Source organism: Stegostoma tigrinum, chromosome 11 (assembly GCF_030684315.1).
Source record: "Stegostoma tigrinum isolate sSteTig4 chromosome 11, sSteTig4.hap1, whole genome shotgun sequence".
NCBI classification, from domain to species: domain Eukaryota; kingdom Metazoa; phylum Chordata; class Chondrichthyes; order Orectolobiformes; family Stegostomatidae; genus Stegostoma; species Stegostoma tigrinum.
In genome coordinates, this window is record NC_081364.1 from 25,668,265 (window position 1) to 25,684,592 (window position 16,328).

The 16,328-nt window shown below is 40.4% G+C and overlaps 1 protein-coding gene across 6 annotated transcripts in view; it reads right to left on the reverse strand.

Moving 5' to 3' along the window:
• Positions 1 to 16,328, reverse strand: part of iqsec1b (IQ motif and Sec7 domain ArfGEF 1b) — a 427,454-nt gene that overhangs the window by 40,158 nt on the left and 370,968 nt on the right. For all 6 annotated transcript variants that reach the window (XM_048547583.2, XM_048547582.2, XM_048547586.2 and 3 more), the window contains 2 exons: positions 13,751 to 15,033; positions 1,174 to 1,335 (listed from right to left, as the gene is read on the reverse strand). In XM_048547583.2, coding sequence (XP_048403540.1) covers positions 1,174 to 1,335; positions 13,751 to 15,033 — 1,445 coding nt within the window. The remainder of the gene's footprint in view (positions 1 to 1,173; positions 1,336 to 13,750; positions 15,034 to 16,328) is intronic.

Consider the following 16,328-nt stretch of genomic DNA (forward strand, 5'->3'; position numbering starts at 1 on the left):
CATTTCAACTCCCCCTCCCATTCCTCAGACGACATGTCCATCATGGGCCTCCAGCAGTGCCACAATGATCACCCATAGGTTGCAGGAACAGCAACTCATATTCCGCTTGTGAATCCTGCAGCCCAATGGTATCAATGTGGACTTCACAGGCTTCAAAATCTCCCCTTCCCCCACTGCATCCCAAAACCAGCCCAGTTCGTCCCCTCCTCCCACTGCATCACAAAACCAGCCCAGCTCGTCCCCTCCTCGCACTGCATCCCAAAACTAGCCCAGCCTGTCTCTGCTTCCCTAACCTGTTCTTCCTCTCACCCATCCCTTCCTCCCACCTCAAGCTGCACCTCCATTTCCTACCTACCACCTCATCCCGCCTCCTTGACCTGTCCATCTTCCCTGGACTGACCTATCCCCTCCCTACCTCCCCACCTATACTGTCCTCTCTACCTATCTTGTTTTCTCTCTATCTTCGGTCCGCCTCCCCCTCGCTCCCTATTTATTCCAGTTCCCTCTCCCCATCCCCCTCGCTGAAGGAGGGTCTAGGCCCGAAATGTCAGCTTTTGTGCTCCTGAGATGCTGCTTGGCCTGCTGTGTTCATCCAGGTCCACACTTTGTTATACTGGCTATCATGTACTTCATCTATAGGATACAGTACAGACTGTTATCTAGGCTTTTAAAGCAGCTCTTCTTAAATCTTCAAAGTCCACAATGTAAAAGCTAAGAGTAGCAGAAACACATGAATATTGTTAGCTGGATGTTTCTTTACAAATCACATTCCATCAGTTTTGACATTCAAAACTGCTATTTCTTCCTCATCCTTGGGTCAAAATTCTAGAATCCTGCCTAACAACACTGTAGGAGTACATTCATCACCAAAATGCAATATGTGGGAAGGTCTGTGAAAATCTTTTAAAAAATCAGTGATTTGGGACATAAGGCCAGTTGAGGCGATCAAGTCAATGTATAGTACTAAGGGAAGACTACATTGTTTGGAGGTACCACACTTTACTTGAGACGTGAAACAAAGGGCTGTCTGTTCACTGAGGTGCATGCAATATTCCCAATGCACTTCTCTTACTGTTCTTTAATCACCAAAACTAGACTACTTTGGTCCTGAGGTTTACCTTCTATATAGTAAAACACTGAAAACTGGGTAATTCTTTCCGATGAAATACTTACTCAAGTACATCTCGGTTGAACTGCTTCTGTCGATTGCCTAAAAACTCGCCTATCATTTGCCTGCTGAGTCCTTTCCGCTGGAGGAGGAAGTGAGCAATACCGACAGGAGTATCAGGAACAAAGCCACGCTCTATCAGATACTGCACACCTTTCTCAGGTTTTCTGTGCAAAGAAATGAAAGTGAGTTAGATATCTCCTGTTATGATGTGTCCTGAAATCTTGAAACAAAATACTTATTGTCATATAACATGATTGCACATCCAGAATTTTATGGACAAAAAAATAGAATGTTGAAACACCATTATCATCAAGTATCCTTTTAAACGACACATCCTGACTTAGACATGCATTACTAACCTTTGGTAAAAACCCTGGAATTCTCTAAATTTCAACATTTTAAAAGCCCTGTAAAAAACACGCAGCAGTTAAAGAAAAAGACCTACCAATTCCGTCTCAGTGCAAAGGATGGGCCACAAATGCCAGTGTTATGTTAGTGGATAACAGAAACACCACTCTGGAAACACAGAGCCGTAGAGTTATACAGCATGGAGAAAGACTCCTCAGTCCAACTCATCTGTGTCGACCAGACATCCCAATCTGATATAGTCCCATTTGCCAGCATTTAGCCCATAATCCTCTAAATCCTTGCTATTCATATACACATCCAGGTGGCTTTTAACTGCTGTAATTTTACCTGCTTCTACCACTTTCTCTGGTAGCTCATTCCATACACACATCACTGTCTAGGTGAAAAAGTTATCTCTAAGGTCCTTTTCAAGGTGGTTAGTAATGCTGTCTCACACAGCAAGGACATGGATTTAATTCCTGTCTTGACGCCTGCATGGACATTCCATGTCTGCAAGGGTTTCCTCCAGGTGTTCTGGTTTCCTCTCATCGCCCAAAAATGTGCAAGTTAGGTGGATTGGCCATGGTAAAAAGGCAGTGTTATGGAGATAGGGTTGGGGGTGGGGGTGGGGGGGCGGTGGTTCAGGCGGGATGATCTTCGATGGGCCGGTACAGACTCAATGGGCAGAATCACTTGTGATTCTATGACTTTCCCACCACCAAATGATTATCTTTTTTGTTTTGTTTTAAACAATTAACCACCACCAGTAATCACCCATGCAGCCAATTGGAAATTCACATGCAAAGCTCATTTTTGGGGAACGCAAACCATTAAAATTGAGGGGGCGGGTTAGGGAGAGCAGGAAGGGACTGCATCAAAATGAAGTCAAAAATAAAATGTTTATCCTCTCCTGTGCAAGCCACTAAAGGCATCGAGAGTAGTCATACAGACACCGTGTTCTACCTCCCCAGTTACACCCAGGCACAAACAGAATCACGGAAGGAGGGCATAGTCAGCAAATATGATCTCCTCCACCCCCCACCCCCACCTCCACCCCTCCACAGCATGCTGCCTAGGCTTGTTTATAGCCAGCCTGGCCAGGCCCAGGAGCAGACTCCTCCAATCTTCCACACCCCTTAGGATACCCAAAGGTCAGGAACCAAGAGCTGAAATGCAACTAACTAAAAATGGGGTACAACTGCCCACAACAAACATAAACATAGTCCACACCACAAATTCCACATCGCCACTAAATGAACAGCTGGGCTGAGTCAACATGAACAGCCACAACATGGTTACTGACTTTCTAACCGCAGTTTTTCTTTTCTAAGTGGTTTTTGGCTTTAGGCATATTCAGTACTCTGGCAGATTTGTTTATAGTCTTTTGTGGAACATGATAATGATAACTGCAATATAAAAAGAATGGAATTGAGCTCAGAATATGACAGTGGCATCATGTTTAATGTGCAACTGAACGAGCCATTAAAAGGCAAGATGGCAGCTTTTAGTCTGAACTTTTAAGGAGCCAAATAGCTTGTGTAGTATGAGCCTACACTGCTTTGTGACTCAATTTGTATGTCTAAGTACTTCCCCGGTAATTTCCATACTCTTTCATGGTAGTGACTCTATTGTGAATGGCAAAAGACAAGAATACAACTCCATTTGTTAATTTTATCTTTAAAACAAAATCAGTACAAAATGTACTTTGGAATAAATACACCTTGCCCTACCCTTCCTGCTCAGCTGTTGCGGTATCGTAAAGGTATTAACAGAACACCATTTGGAATGCCGCTGTTCCTCGTTCTTTATTTGTAAAGTTTCAGACAAAACTCCATGAGCTCACTTATTTAATTTCTAAAGTTATGTTGCTTTCAGTATCACCATTCTAAATTCTTCTGTATGGAATTAAGTGCAAAATGTCCTCAATTCGAGAACAGAGTAAAAGAAAAAGTGAAAAACCAAATTTATGGACTTTACTCCTACTAAAATAAGATTTCAGGCTTGGAGAACACATCTATCTGTAAGTGGGCTTTAAAATTGCTTCAGGAAACTAGTTGCCTGTTTTGTGTTTATGTTGAGCCTCTGCTGGACCAGGTCAGCTTGGTCATTCACCCTTCCCCCCCGTTAGCCGTTTTCCCTTCACATACTTACGTAATTTTGTTTTAAAAGCCAAGATTGAATCTGTATCTATCACATTTTCAGTAGATGTATTTTAGATTCAGTAAAGCTCCTCAGATAACACCTTCTAAAACACCTTCAGAAATTTCTGAAGGAAGGTCTAGGCCTGAAACATCAGCCTTCCTGCTCCTCTGATGCTGCTTGGCCTGCTGTGTTCACCCAGCTCTGCACATTGTTATCTCAGATTCTCCAGCATCTGTAGTTCCTGCTACCTCAAATTAATCTGCCTTCTCCATGCAGCGCATTCCATTTCCTAACTAATCACAGTGTTAGAGAGTTTTGTTTTCCCGTGTCACCTTTGCTTTTTTTGCACATCACTTTAAATCTATTCCCAGTCACACTTTTTTAATTTTATGAAAAGGACCAGGTTCTCCTGGTCTACTTTATTCACCCCTCTTGTGTTTTTAAAAACCCCTATAAAATCTTTTCTCAGCCTTCATTCTTCAGGGTGACAGTTCCAACTTCTTCATATCCTCATAGCTGAAGTTGATTAAACTATTTAGACATATAATGATACATCTCTGGGTGGGGTTTGAACAAAGGGCTTCTAGCAAAGAGGTTGGGTCATTGTGTAACAAGAGACCTCAATAAAAACTGAACCCAAGTAAGAGTCATTGCATCACTGGTCCAAGCAATACACCTTTTTAAAAACAACTTGTTCATATTTGTTATGATATATCTTTATGGCAGATGCAACTTATTTCTGTATTTTTTGACCTAAGGGTGGAAAACTAAAGTCCCATAATTATTTTTCATCAACCTATTCAGATATATTATGACACACCTCTGGAGGACGTAGGACTTGAACTCATACTTTCTGACATTAGCAAATGCATTTTACTTGCTTAATCTTACCTTTTTCTCTTTCATTACCCAGAGAGCACAGTTCCTGTTTACCCTGCCTTCAGTACAGAGAAAAGCATGACTTGATTCATTTTGAAGGGAGAAATGAGGAGTCACAGCCAGATTCAAGCTGACTGCTAAAAAAAACTGAAATCCACGATATGGATTTTAGGACCGCTGTAGATTTGTTTCTCTAAATTTGAGCAATGCAAATTTTGTAGATTCTTTGGCCTTCACAAATTCTAAACTAACCTCAAATTTCACCCACATTCCACACAGTGAATATTGTTAGTGTTCTCTGCTTAAGACATGAGTTTATCAGATTTAATTTCGTTTGGTTTACCAATTCAGAATTTCAACCTGCACCTTCTTCAAATTGCAATTGCCTCCTTTTCTAGGCACCCAATAAAATTTAAAAAAGAACCTCCTGTTGTAACAGTCCATTGGTATGGCAGTAGGGCATGCTTTCGGATGGTGTCAACGAACCATTTAAGTTAATCATTTTAGCTTGACCTCAACTCTGATTATTGTAACCCATGAGAATAAATTATATTTCTCCAGAATGCAACCACTGTAACTCTATACTACTCGGGGTAGGAGGAAGTTACATGTTCACAAAGCTCCCTGTAACAGCATGGTGGCTCAGTGGTTAGCACTGCAGCCTCACCGCACCAGGGATCCGGTTTGATTCCAACCTTGGGCGACTGTGAGGAGTTTGCACATTCTCCCAATGTCTGCACGGGTTTCCTCTGGGTACTCCAGTTTCCTCCCACAGTTCAAAGATGTGCAGGGTAGGTGGATTGGCCATGCTAAATTGCCCAGTGTTATTAGTTGGGTTATGAGGGATGGGTTTGGGTGGGGTGCTCTAGGTAGTGGTGTGGACTTGTTGGGCTGAAGGGCCTGTTTCCACACTGTAGAGATTCTATTCTATGATCTATAACTTAACTTCATCTAGAAAATTAATTCAGTTAAATATTAATTTAATCATTTATTGAAGTAACGACAGACGCCCAATACAAAGGTGATAGAAAATCCCTTAAAAAAAATTAGAAGTATTCCAGTCATTGGAGACCTGAATTCAAAGCAGTAAGTGCTGAAGAAATTCAAGAGATCAGACAACATGAGAGAAGAAGAGTTAACATCAAGTCTAACATGACTTTCCTCAAGGTAGAAAGCCTTTATTATTTTTTGTTTTTGCAACCTCACACCTGATCTTATCAAATGAACTAGAGCAATTTGTAAACTATAATTAACTGTAATTAAATGCAGAAACAGAAAGTGCTGGAAAAACTCACCATGTCTGGCAGCATTGGTAAAGAGAAATCAGAGTTAACATTTCAGATCTGGTGACACTTCCTCAGTACTGAGGAAACGTCACTGGATCCGAAACGTTAACTCTGGCCTCTCTTCACAGATGCTGCCAGACCCAAGTTTGTCCAGCAATTTCAGTTTTTGTTTGCGAAATAGAGCATCTACAGTTCTTTTGGTTTGTAATTAAACGCAGGTCATTCTGAATTACACCTACATCAAAGCTCCTCAATTTTACTATACATTTCCATTTAATGTTTTAACCTTTAACAGAAAAATTATGCAGTATTCCAGAACATATGACTTATGGAATAAATTGTTTGTAACATCTGTGAATGGTTTGGATTTGGAATAGATTGCCTAAGTGTGGTGGAGGCAGATTCAATCATGGCTTTCACAACAGAATTGGATCACTATCTGGCAGATGAAAAAAAATTACAGGGCTATGGGGAAAGAGGTGGGGTGTGCACTCACTCAATTGCTATTGTAAAGAGCTGGCACAGATGCAATGAGCTAACTAGCCTCCTGCTGTGCTGCAACCATTCCACAATTTGGTATGCTCCTCTTGAAAGGCAGCCCATTGTTTCATTACAGATTTTCCTGCCAGCAATGATTTCAATTTACTTGGGCCAAACTCCGCTTTCACCCTCATAAATTGATCTCTCTCAATTAATTTTTATTTTTCAACACTCCGGGTTTTTATTAAACTATGATCACGGTCCTCCAAAGATTCCTTTAGTGACATTTGATCCACTTGACCCAACTTGTTGCCCAGAACCAGGCAGTGTCCAGCAATGTCAGCTTCCTTACTGAGGTAGAAATGACGGCCTTGAAAATTCTCCTGAACACACTTCTGCGCAATCAAAGACAGGAATCATCACAGCAGCATCTCCAAGTATAACTACAATGGCAAAATGTACCTTACCAAACAAATAAATTAAGAAAAATTATACATGCATTTATACTGCCTGAATTCCAGAGTTTACTATTAAATTCATCAAGTTCATAGGTTCTGTATGGGGGAAAAGGGGAGGAAAATGATCCTGTCCGATTCATACTTTCATTTGTCTTTGAATCAAAGCAATAAAGAACATTAGCTGATAGGCAGAAAAGATGCCAACATCCTGTACCCGTAATACTCTCACACAGAATAATAAAAGCAAATTAACTTTGCATTTTTAAACATCATTTGCCTTCTTTCCATTCCCCCAACAGTACATCTACTATTCACTTTCCCAAGATGACAGAATACCCTGCGTCCCTCCCCTCAGGCCTCTTTCAATGCTGCTTTGTAACTATGCAGGGCAGTAGTCTAGCTAGAGTTATAGAGGGTCACAGAATTTTTACAGCACTGAGCAAGACCCTTCAGCCCATTGTGCTTGTGCCATTCATCAGGCATCAATCCATTCTAATCACATTTTCCAGCACTTGGCCTGCAGCCTTGTATGCTTATACACTGTGGTGTTTAGTCTCAAAGTCTCTTTGTAGGAAAGCATCTCATCTGTACCCCACACAAAAATAAGTCAGCTGCCATCTGAAACTCAGCCTGGGAATGCTGCATGATGTATATACTACCGAATGGCAAGATGCAGTACTGAACAGCAGTATTGTTGAAAGGAAGACAAACATTTTTTGTGACTTCCAACTTCAGTCTTTGCATAATTATAAAGTGACAATCACAAAATGGACAGAATCCTCAACGGCTTTCCAAATAGCCTGAAACTTTGGTAACAAAAATATTAGAATCAATTTAGACCAGCAAGGTGACTTCAATACCAGTGCTGGTGACAAATCTATTAGTTTCCAATATTGATAGCATGCAGAGGTAACGGTAGAGTATGGTCCCTTATTAAAAAATAAATTTGAAGTGCAGAGGTGTGTTCAGGAGCATTTTCATGAACAGTATGTTTTTGACTTGGTGAAACACATGGCATTGCAGTAAATAGGCCTGGAGAATGAGATGGGTCAAGTGGATCAAGTGTCAATAAGGGAACATTTAGGCAATGGTGATTATATTTTCATTATATCTGGTTTAGCCATGGAAAAGAAACAGAAACAATCCAAGAATAAAAATAGTTAACTGAAAGAGGCCAATTTCAATGGGTAACAATAAATTTAGCCCAGATAAACTGGAGTTAGATATTGGCAGACAAAACTAGAGTAGTAAAATATATTGCACATTAGAAAATGGACGCAGAAGTTGCAGTTTAAAGATTATTAATTGAGCACGCTGGTTTTGAACTTTAATATTATGGCTCCAAGCAAATAATTTCAGATGCACGATAGATATAACAGCCCTGTGAGAGGTTGAATGAGGGGGAGGGCTTTTATGCCATAGTGTGTTAATTTTTTATTAAACTAAAGGGGATGGGGCTGATTTACTTTGGGGTCACTCTGGGTGATCATCATCACTGAGATACGCAGTGTCTGAATTGAGATGATCAGCATTTAAAATAGGAAACATACATTATACTTAGTGCTGAAAACAGAGACATGTTGTCAGTGTTTCATCTTGCACTCAGCAAGACAGATACAAGAATACCAATTTCAAAGAAAGTAATTTATTCTGCATGAGAAAAGATGCTGATTAGTTGATTTGTCACCATGGAGAATGCACAAGCGAGCACAGGGATTCGTTTGCATTTAAAAGAAACGTACAACAGAGGGTGGGGCACTCTTTCGGCATAGTGGCAGTGTTTCCACCTCTGTGCAGAAAATCTAGGTTCAAATCCTACATGTCACAGAGGTGTGTGGTAATATGACCAAACAGGTTGATTAAAATTAAGGAGGCTTTCAATGCCTGGTCACACTGCTCTTTGCAGAGATAGGGCTTGGAGTATGAATACATGCAGCTTCTAGCAATGATACGTGAGTTGCATCATACAACTCATGAAATTAAACTGGCTGTCAGTATAATATTCAACACATGAAACTGATTGGACAAAACTTGCTGGACAAGAACAACATTGAACATCAGAAATATTCCGAGTTTTGTATGTATGTGTTGGCCATGTATGGTCAGCACTCTGTCTATTGTGAACAGCTGATGGGACAAAGTCAGTATATAGACAGCCTGCTCAAGATAAATGAAAGTAATGCCCAGTTACAACTTTTATAATCTATGACTGTTTCTGTACTTAAATTAGCCATACTGAATTAGCCATCGTGAATTCCGACAGCCAATTCTGAGACCAGATGTCTTGCCAGTCTCTTAATCTGTATTAATTAAACTTAGCAACTTGGGCAGTTGATTTCAATTTTAATTACAGTGTACTGTAGGCCCAAATAGATGGGGTTTTCTTGCGGAGCTAGTTTGATGGAACGATCTCAAAGTATTTTAAATCTGCAGCTAAGAGAAATAATTTTCTTATGCAGTTTAATGGGCTCCATCACACACACATTCATCGCTCAAGTGCAGCAGTCTAGCAAGCTCCTTTTCCTCAATGAGTTTGTTGAGGAATCTGTGAATGGACGATCTACAGCAACCCTATCTTCACTGATCAATATATGCATTAGTATTCCTACAGATCCACTTATTACAAGATCGGCCTCATTACAATCTTGTAAACAGAGCCCAAGCCAATGTTCAACATGCAAACTTGACATTAAAATAGCCCACAGGACAATGGGCCTTGCGGCCAAATCATTGTTTGCTGTGGATGGTGATTAAAATGGGCCTATGTCTGCCACTTTTGGCAAATGCTGGCCAATGGAAACCAAGCAGCATGTTGCTTTGGCTGTTCACAACAGGCAGAGGTCTGAATGTAAGCAATCAGCCCATACTTGCAAAACTCGGATCATAGTTTCTAGCATTCACTCAAAGGGTGTTTCATATTTGGAATGAACTGTCAGAGGAAGTGTTGGATGCAGGCACAGTTATAAACCCTTAAAGGAAACTTGGGCAGGTACATGAATAGGAAAGGTTTAGAGGGAAATGGGCCAAATGCAGGACTACTTTAGGAAACTTAGTCAGCATGGACAAATTGGACTGAAGGGTTGGTTTCCATGCTGTAAGGCTATGACCCTAATTAGATGCAACTCCACGATCAAGCATCACTTGCTGAACAGTCCTGAGCATACTTAAAAATTACATCGATAATCAACTTAAGATCATCAGTCAGACTCACAATGTAACTGATTTCTGTTTGCTATGAGTTACATATTTATATAGAAATATTGTTCTTTGCCAGCAAATAAAGCATGCCCAGGCATTGCATCCTTTATAATTAAATTAAGTAGTGTGTTGAGATGTACACGTGCAATGCCAAGGCAGTCACGGCTCTGGGCCACATGCTAGAAACTAGTTTTACAATGGTTGGGTTGATGCTTTAGTCTGGCAAAGGCTCACCGGGCAGCAGGGTCTTTTTCTGTTCTGTAGACCTCTGAGAAATACCAGCTTTCTGACCAAAAATATCTAAGACAAGAGCTCATTGGTGCATTCTCCCCAAGAATACTTCTTCCAGAGCTGACTGGTCAACCAGACAGCACCCTTTCTGATAAAATAGACTAAAGTGGATACTGATGCTTATAATGATCTGTACAGGATTAAGAAATGCCAACAGCATCTCCCTCCCTTCAGCAATATTCAATGAACAGAGGGCAAAATGAAAAGGAACAATAGATGGGTTAAAGAGTACATTGACTGAAAGGTGAGAAACAGGTGTACAAGTTTTAAAATGTTTTATCTCCAATAAAATTATGTGAGAGTGTCATTCCACACAAAATTAAATTCTTAGCGGTGAAGAGTTTGTTTGGCAGTTACTATGACTAATTGCAAAATTAAAAAGTCACTGACACTACCCAAACTACTTCGGATACAGCCAGTGGACAGCATGATAAGTATTACATCCCACTTGGGTTCAAATGTCAAGTCTATTGGCAATGTACAATTATAACCGTCAGTGGAAATACTGGGTAGCTCAACTTTAATTTCCAGATTTCTGTATTTTTCTGCACTTGAGCACTCCAAAAATAGCTGTACAGATTACTCAACAATAACGGTAACCTTAATAGTCTTGCCTTTGTGCACGTACCAAGCATCAACTCCTTTCAAAAGGCATCAAGCTTCATTTAGATATTGGTTCAGAAAGTAGCAGAATAATTTGCAAAAAAAAATTAGAAAAGCTAAGGTCACAGACTTGTAAATACACTAATCAGATTTGTCACACAAAGTGGAATGGCAGTATACCAAAATGTTACATAAAAGAAAGCTATTGGTGATCTTCTTACACACCACAATACAGAATAGATGCATGAGACTGGGCTTCAGAAGTCTGCTCTTTTAAAAATCAGATCCAGGAGGAAAATGATTCGCTTTTCTTCCATACAGCGATTGTAAATTGTTACATTTTCTACTTAACTTTAGTGAGTAAGCCTAAAATGTGACAACTGGAAAACCCGATGGTTGACTGTCCTGTTACGTGCACGGCCTGTCTTTCTCCAAGAATCCCAATCACAAACAATGTCATTGCCTCTTAAGCATGGGATGAACACATCGAAAACTGCTAGCTTGTAACATAACGTTCTCACATGCACAATCTCTTGTAGTTTCTATCAGGTCCATTGATTCCTTCTCGTTTACAGTTTGGGGAAATGTACGAATCACTAGTTACATTGTCTATTTTGCTTCAGTTGTATCAATCAATAAGTTACAATATCAAGCACCTTAAGTTTAAGGTTCATTAACTCATCTATCCTGACGGCACAATTCAAAATGCTTGACTATACATGAATATTCTGTTTGCAACACAAAAAGAAAAAATAATCAGCAAGGGCAGAAGGAGGAAGACATTGGGAAATGAATAATATAGATGGAGGTTTTAGCAGTCACGAGGCAAAAGTTGTTTGCCATCAATATGGTTGCTGTCTCTTTCGAAGTCTTGTTCATGGAAGATTTTCCCCCCTTTGATAATGGAGCCTAATTACTTTGTGTTAACATTGAAATGAGAAAATAATATTGTCAAATGCTTTTCCTTATTAAGAATAATTTGAATCATTTCACGTTCATTCACTTATCCTTTCCATATTATATTTTTATACTTCTATCTTCTTGTTTTAAGCTTATTAGTTTTATATTAATTAGATTGATGGAGATGATGTTTTTGAACATGTATGCATCACACATACGCAGCACTTGAAACCTTACAGTAGCCCATGCTAACACCAGTCAACAGTACATAATTCCAGAATACACTCACTAAACTCTCTCTTATCCATGCAAAGTCACGAATTTCTTGAATTCATAGATTTGGAATACCTATTGAAGACTTCTTTGTGACCAAACTGGTATCAAACACAGGCAAATTCCATTTGTAGAGATTACACATAAAAGAAAATGCACTTCATCTAATTGATCATTTCATTTAAAAACAAAAACAACATTCTATTAAGTTTTTGCATTGTGATGCAATAAAGGAACACATCCAAACATCATGTCCATAAGATAGCAAGTAACTGGGACAAAGATACCAAACATGGTTACTCATTTGCCAACATTTTCTACCACATCAATGCATGATAATTTTTCACGTCTACTTTTATACAAATTGGTACTAACATTTAGGATGGCTGATTCCAGATCTTGAATTTGCCATAATCATATGAGCTAAACTTAGTGAATTCACTCAGTTTGGGCCAACAACAAAAATAAATATAAACACAAGAACCTAAATTAGACAAAATATCACGGATGCATCCTGCCAACACAATAGGACGTTCTCTTCATACACTTTGGAGATGAAATTTATTTCTTCTCTCGCACAACAGATGGATTGCAAACCAAAAACATGTTCAGAAAATAAAGGAGAATTCATTTGCCAGACAAAGGGTCACAAACAGAAAAAGCTAAGACTAAACCTTTAGATGCTTTCATGGGAAAATGAGAGTTAAAAATTTTCCAAGGTATTTTTTACAATTTTCTGCCCCCCCCACCATGATCGAGAAAGTGAAATCTGCAGCCTTACCACAACATATTTGCAAACTTCTTCCAATATCAATGAAATTGAGTTCATACTGAACCAAACAGTTTTGCCTTCTCAGCTTTTGGAAAAGTATTTCCACTAAATGCAACATAAAGCACTCATCTTAAGTCGTACTCAATTAGTATCTTTTATTCAAAACATTCATCATGCAGCGTTTCTTAAAGTCTTCCCGCATCTTTAAATATATATCGCATATAAACTTTATTAGAGCTTTTCTTTCCTATTCTTTCAATAATTAAAGGGATAGTGTTTTACAGCACATGCTCATAAATCACTTCTGTGGAAATGTATGATCTGTAAAAGAAACATGGATTGGCATTAATATTTATGGAAATCCAGTGAAAGCTAATGAAATACCTGGAACTTCACATTTACTTATTTCTGGAGAAAAACTGAACAAAGAGCAACTATATCAAAACTAAAAGCCACTTAAATACTCTGTGGATTTGTGACTTTTGCTAATCTACCACATGTTTCAGCATCAGGAATTTGAGGGGTGGGGGAGGGGTGGGGGAGGGGTTGGGTAGAAGGACCACCTTGTCGTTGGCTAGTGCTTTACACAACCATTAGGAGACTAGCTCTGATTGTAACCAGAGCAAGCTGCAGGCTTGCACCCTTACTCGAGGATGTCATCGAGCAGAATATTAACACTTCAGCTATTTTCTTCCGATTTTTAAGAAAATGAATTAAAGGACACGATCATGTTGAGACACTACTGGCAATTTACAAATTAATGGCCTTTGCATTAAGAAAAATTATCAATAAATACCACAAACACTAAGGATATGTACCGTGGCGATGCTGTCCCTGCCATTTGACAAAAATTGCAATGCAAAAGTAATGTCAGCTTTAAATGTTTACAGCCCAACAATAAAATCTAAACAGTTGTCAACAGACAGATTAAATTAAAATTTCTACATACTTATTGAAGAGGTTTAGACCAATCCGGTAGTGACGTTTTCTTATGATATCATTGCTAAATGCAGGAGAATCCCAGCTGTTTCGGGTTTCTTTGTGGTATGTTTGTTTGCTCAAGGTTTGCTCTCGCAAACTGTCTCTGGAAGAGGACTCAGAGCTACAGTTTATTGTATCATTGGAGTTTGAAGTGCTATTGATACTATCATTATCCCCATCAGAAAAATCAGACTCGGATTTGCTTTGCCGATTTGCTGAGCCATTAATAGCCAGGTGGCTGTCAATCTGCCGTGGTCGATGGCGAGCGGGTTCCTCATCCCGGTGGAACACTCTTGTGGGTACAGAGTGCGGGATATGCTTGGGACTTCCTCGTTGGCTGTGGGGGCTCTGCTCATACGCGTTTTGTCTCTTTAGTGAACCTCTCTCTGAACGGTCACTTAAATCGACTGAACTATCGCTGGGAGGCTCGATAGTCAGTAAAGGGAGATGATCAACACGAAGTCTTGACTCCTGACACTCTAAAGACGGGGTGCTCCTGCAGCTTGTGTCTGTGTCTGGTTTATCATCCCGGTGAGTCATGGACCAATATTCCTGGCCAGAATTCACTGATCGGAGCCGGAACTCTGACTCAGTGCTGGATGCTCTGTCCACAGACTGTAATGAAACAGGAAGTGGAGGAGAAAGTTCTTCCTCGTCAATGTATAAGGTGACATCACTGTAAGAAGCAGACATTTCGTCCAATTTTCTCCGTTCAGCATCACGCGTGGATTTAGCATACGATAGACTATCCATCTGTTCCTCTTTTTGTAAGGTTTCTTTGTAACGTTTGCTCTGATCAGTAGGTTGCCCATCATCTGTGTGTAAGCTGCGACAATGCAGTGCATCATCAATCGATTCTGCAAGTGATTTTACTTGCCTAGAGAAAGCGTCTTCAAGCTCAGTTATTGCATCCGCAAAGTCATTGTTTGCAGCAGGAGATTTGATCACTGCTGTGCCTCCTACATCTCCACAATCTGACTGAACGATAGTTCCTACTTTTCCGGCATCATCAGTCATGGAAACTTGTTTCCCTTCAAAAAATGAGCTGTGGACTTTCTCAGGTCCTTCAAAAGAAAACTGCATTCTCATATTGGACAAAACAATGCGCCTGGACATGCGATTCTCAGACATAGAACTTCGAAGTCTTTCAAAGTTTTTGTTCATTTGATATTGGCGGAATGCTGTTTGAATGGTTCGAGCAGCATGCCTGGTTATGAAACGTCCTCCATATTTACGTTCAAGCATCTCCACCTAAAAAAAAATTAATAATTGTAAACCAAAATTAGACCAAGCCAGACAGACAGTAACAGTGTGCTACGCTTGAGAATCCAATCTTACATGGTTTAAAATTGCTCAATTCCTTCACTGACAATACACCGAAATATAGAATCAAAATAATTATTTCTCAGTTTCTAAACTGGAATTCTAAATACACAGTATTCAAATAAAGATTAGGACAAAACATAATGGAATAAGAAATCAAAAATTACAACTGTAATCATATTATATTGCAAAAATAGCTTTCAATTACATGCCGTAGAATGAGCTAAAATAAACCTAATATTTCTTATGATGTGAGGCTCCTTGTTAGTCTAAGCTATTCTAGATATTTTTGAACGCACAACTTCCTTTTCTACAAATGATGGATATGTTTATGTTAATAAAGTGTGGAGCTGGATGAACACAGCAGGCCTAGCAGCATCTCAGGAGCACAAAAGCTGACGTTTCGGGCCTAGACCCTTCATCAGAGAGGGGGATGGGGTGAGGGTTCTGGAATAAATAGGGAGAGAGGGGGAGGGGGACCGAAGATGGAGAGAAAAGAAGATAGGTGGACAGGAGAGTATAGGTGGACAGGAGAGTATAGGTGGGGAGGGAGGGAGGGGATAGGTCAGTCCAGGGAAGACGGAGAGGTCAGGGAGGTGGGATGAGGTTAGTAGGTAGGAGGAGGAGGTGCGGCTTGGGATGGGAGGAAGGGATAGGTGAGAGGAAGAACAGGTTAGGGAGGCAGAGACAGGCTGGATTTGGGATGCAGTGGGTGGAGGGGAAGAGCTGGGCTGGTTGTGTGGTGCAGTGGGGGGAGGGGACGAGCTGGGCTGGTTTTGGGATGCAGTGAGGGAAGGGGAGATTTTGAAGCTGGTGAAGTCCACATTGATACCATTGGGCTGCAGGGTTCCCAAGCGGAATATGAGTTACTGTTCCTGCAACCTTCGGGTTGCACCACACCTGGCACCTTCCCCTGCAACCGCAGGAAATGCTACACTTGCCCCCACACCTCCTCCCTCACCCCTATCCCAGGCCCCAAGATGACTTTCCATATTTAGCAGAGGTTCACCTGCACATCTGCCAATGTGGTATACTGTATCCATTGTACCCGGTGTGGCTTCCTCTACATTGGGGAAACCAAGCGGAGGCTTGGGGACCGCTTTGCAGAACACCTCCGCTCGGTTCGCAACAAACAACTGCACCTCCCAGTCGCAAACCATTTCAACTCCCCCTCCCATTCCTCAGACGACATGTCCATCATGGGCCTCCTGCAGTGCCACAAT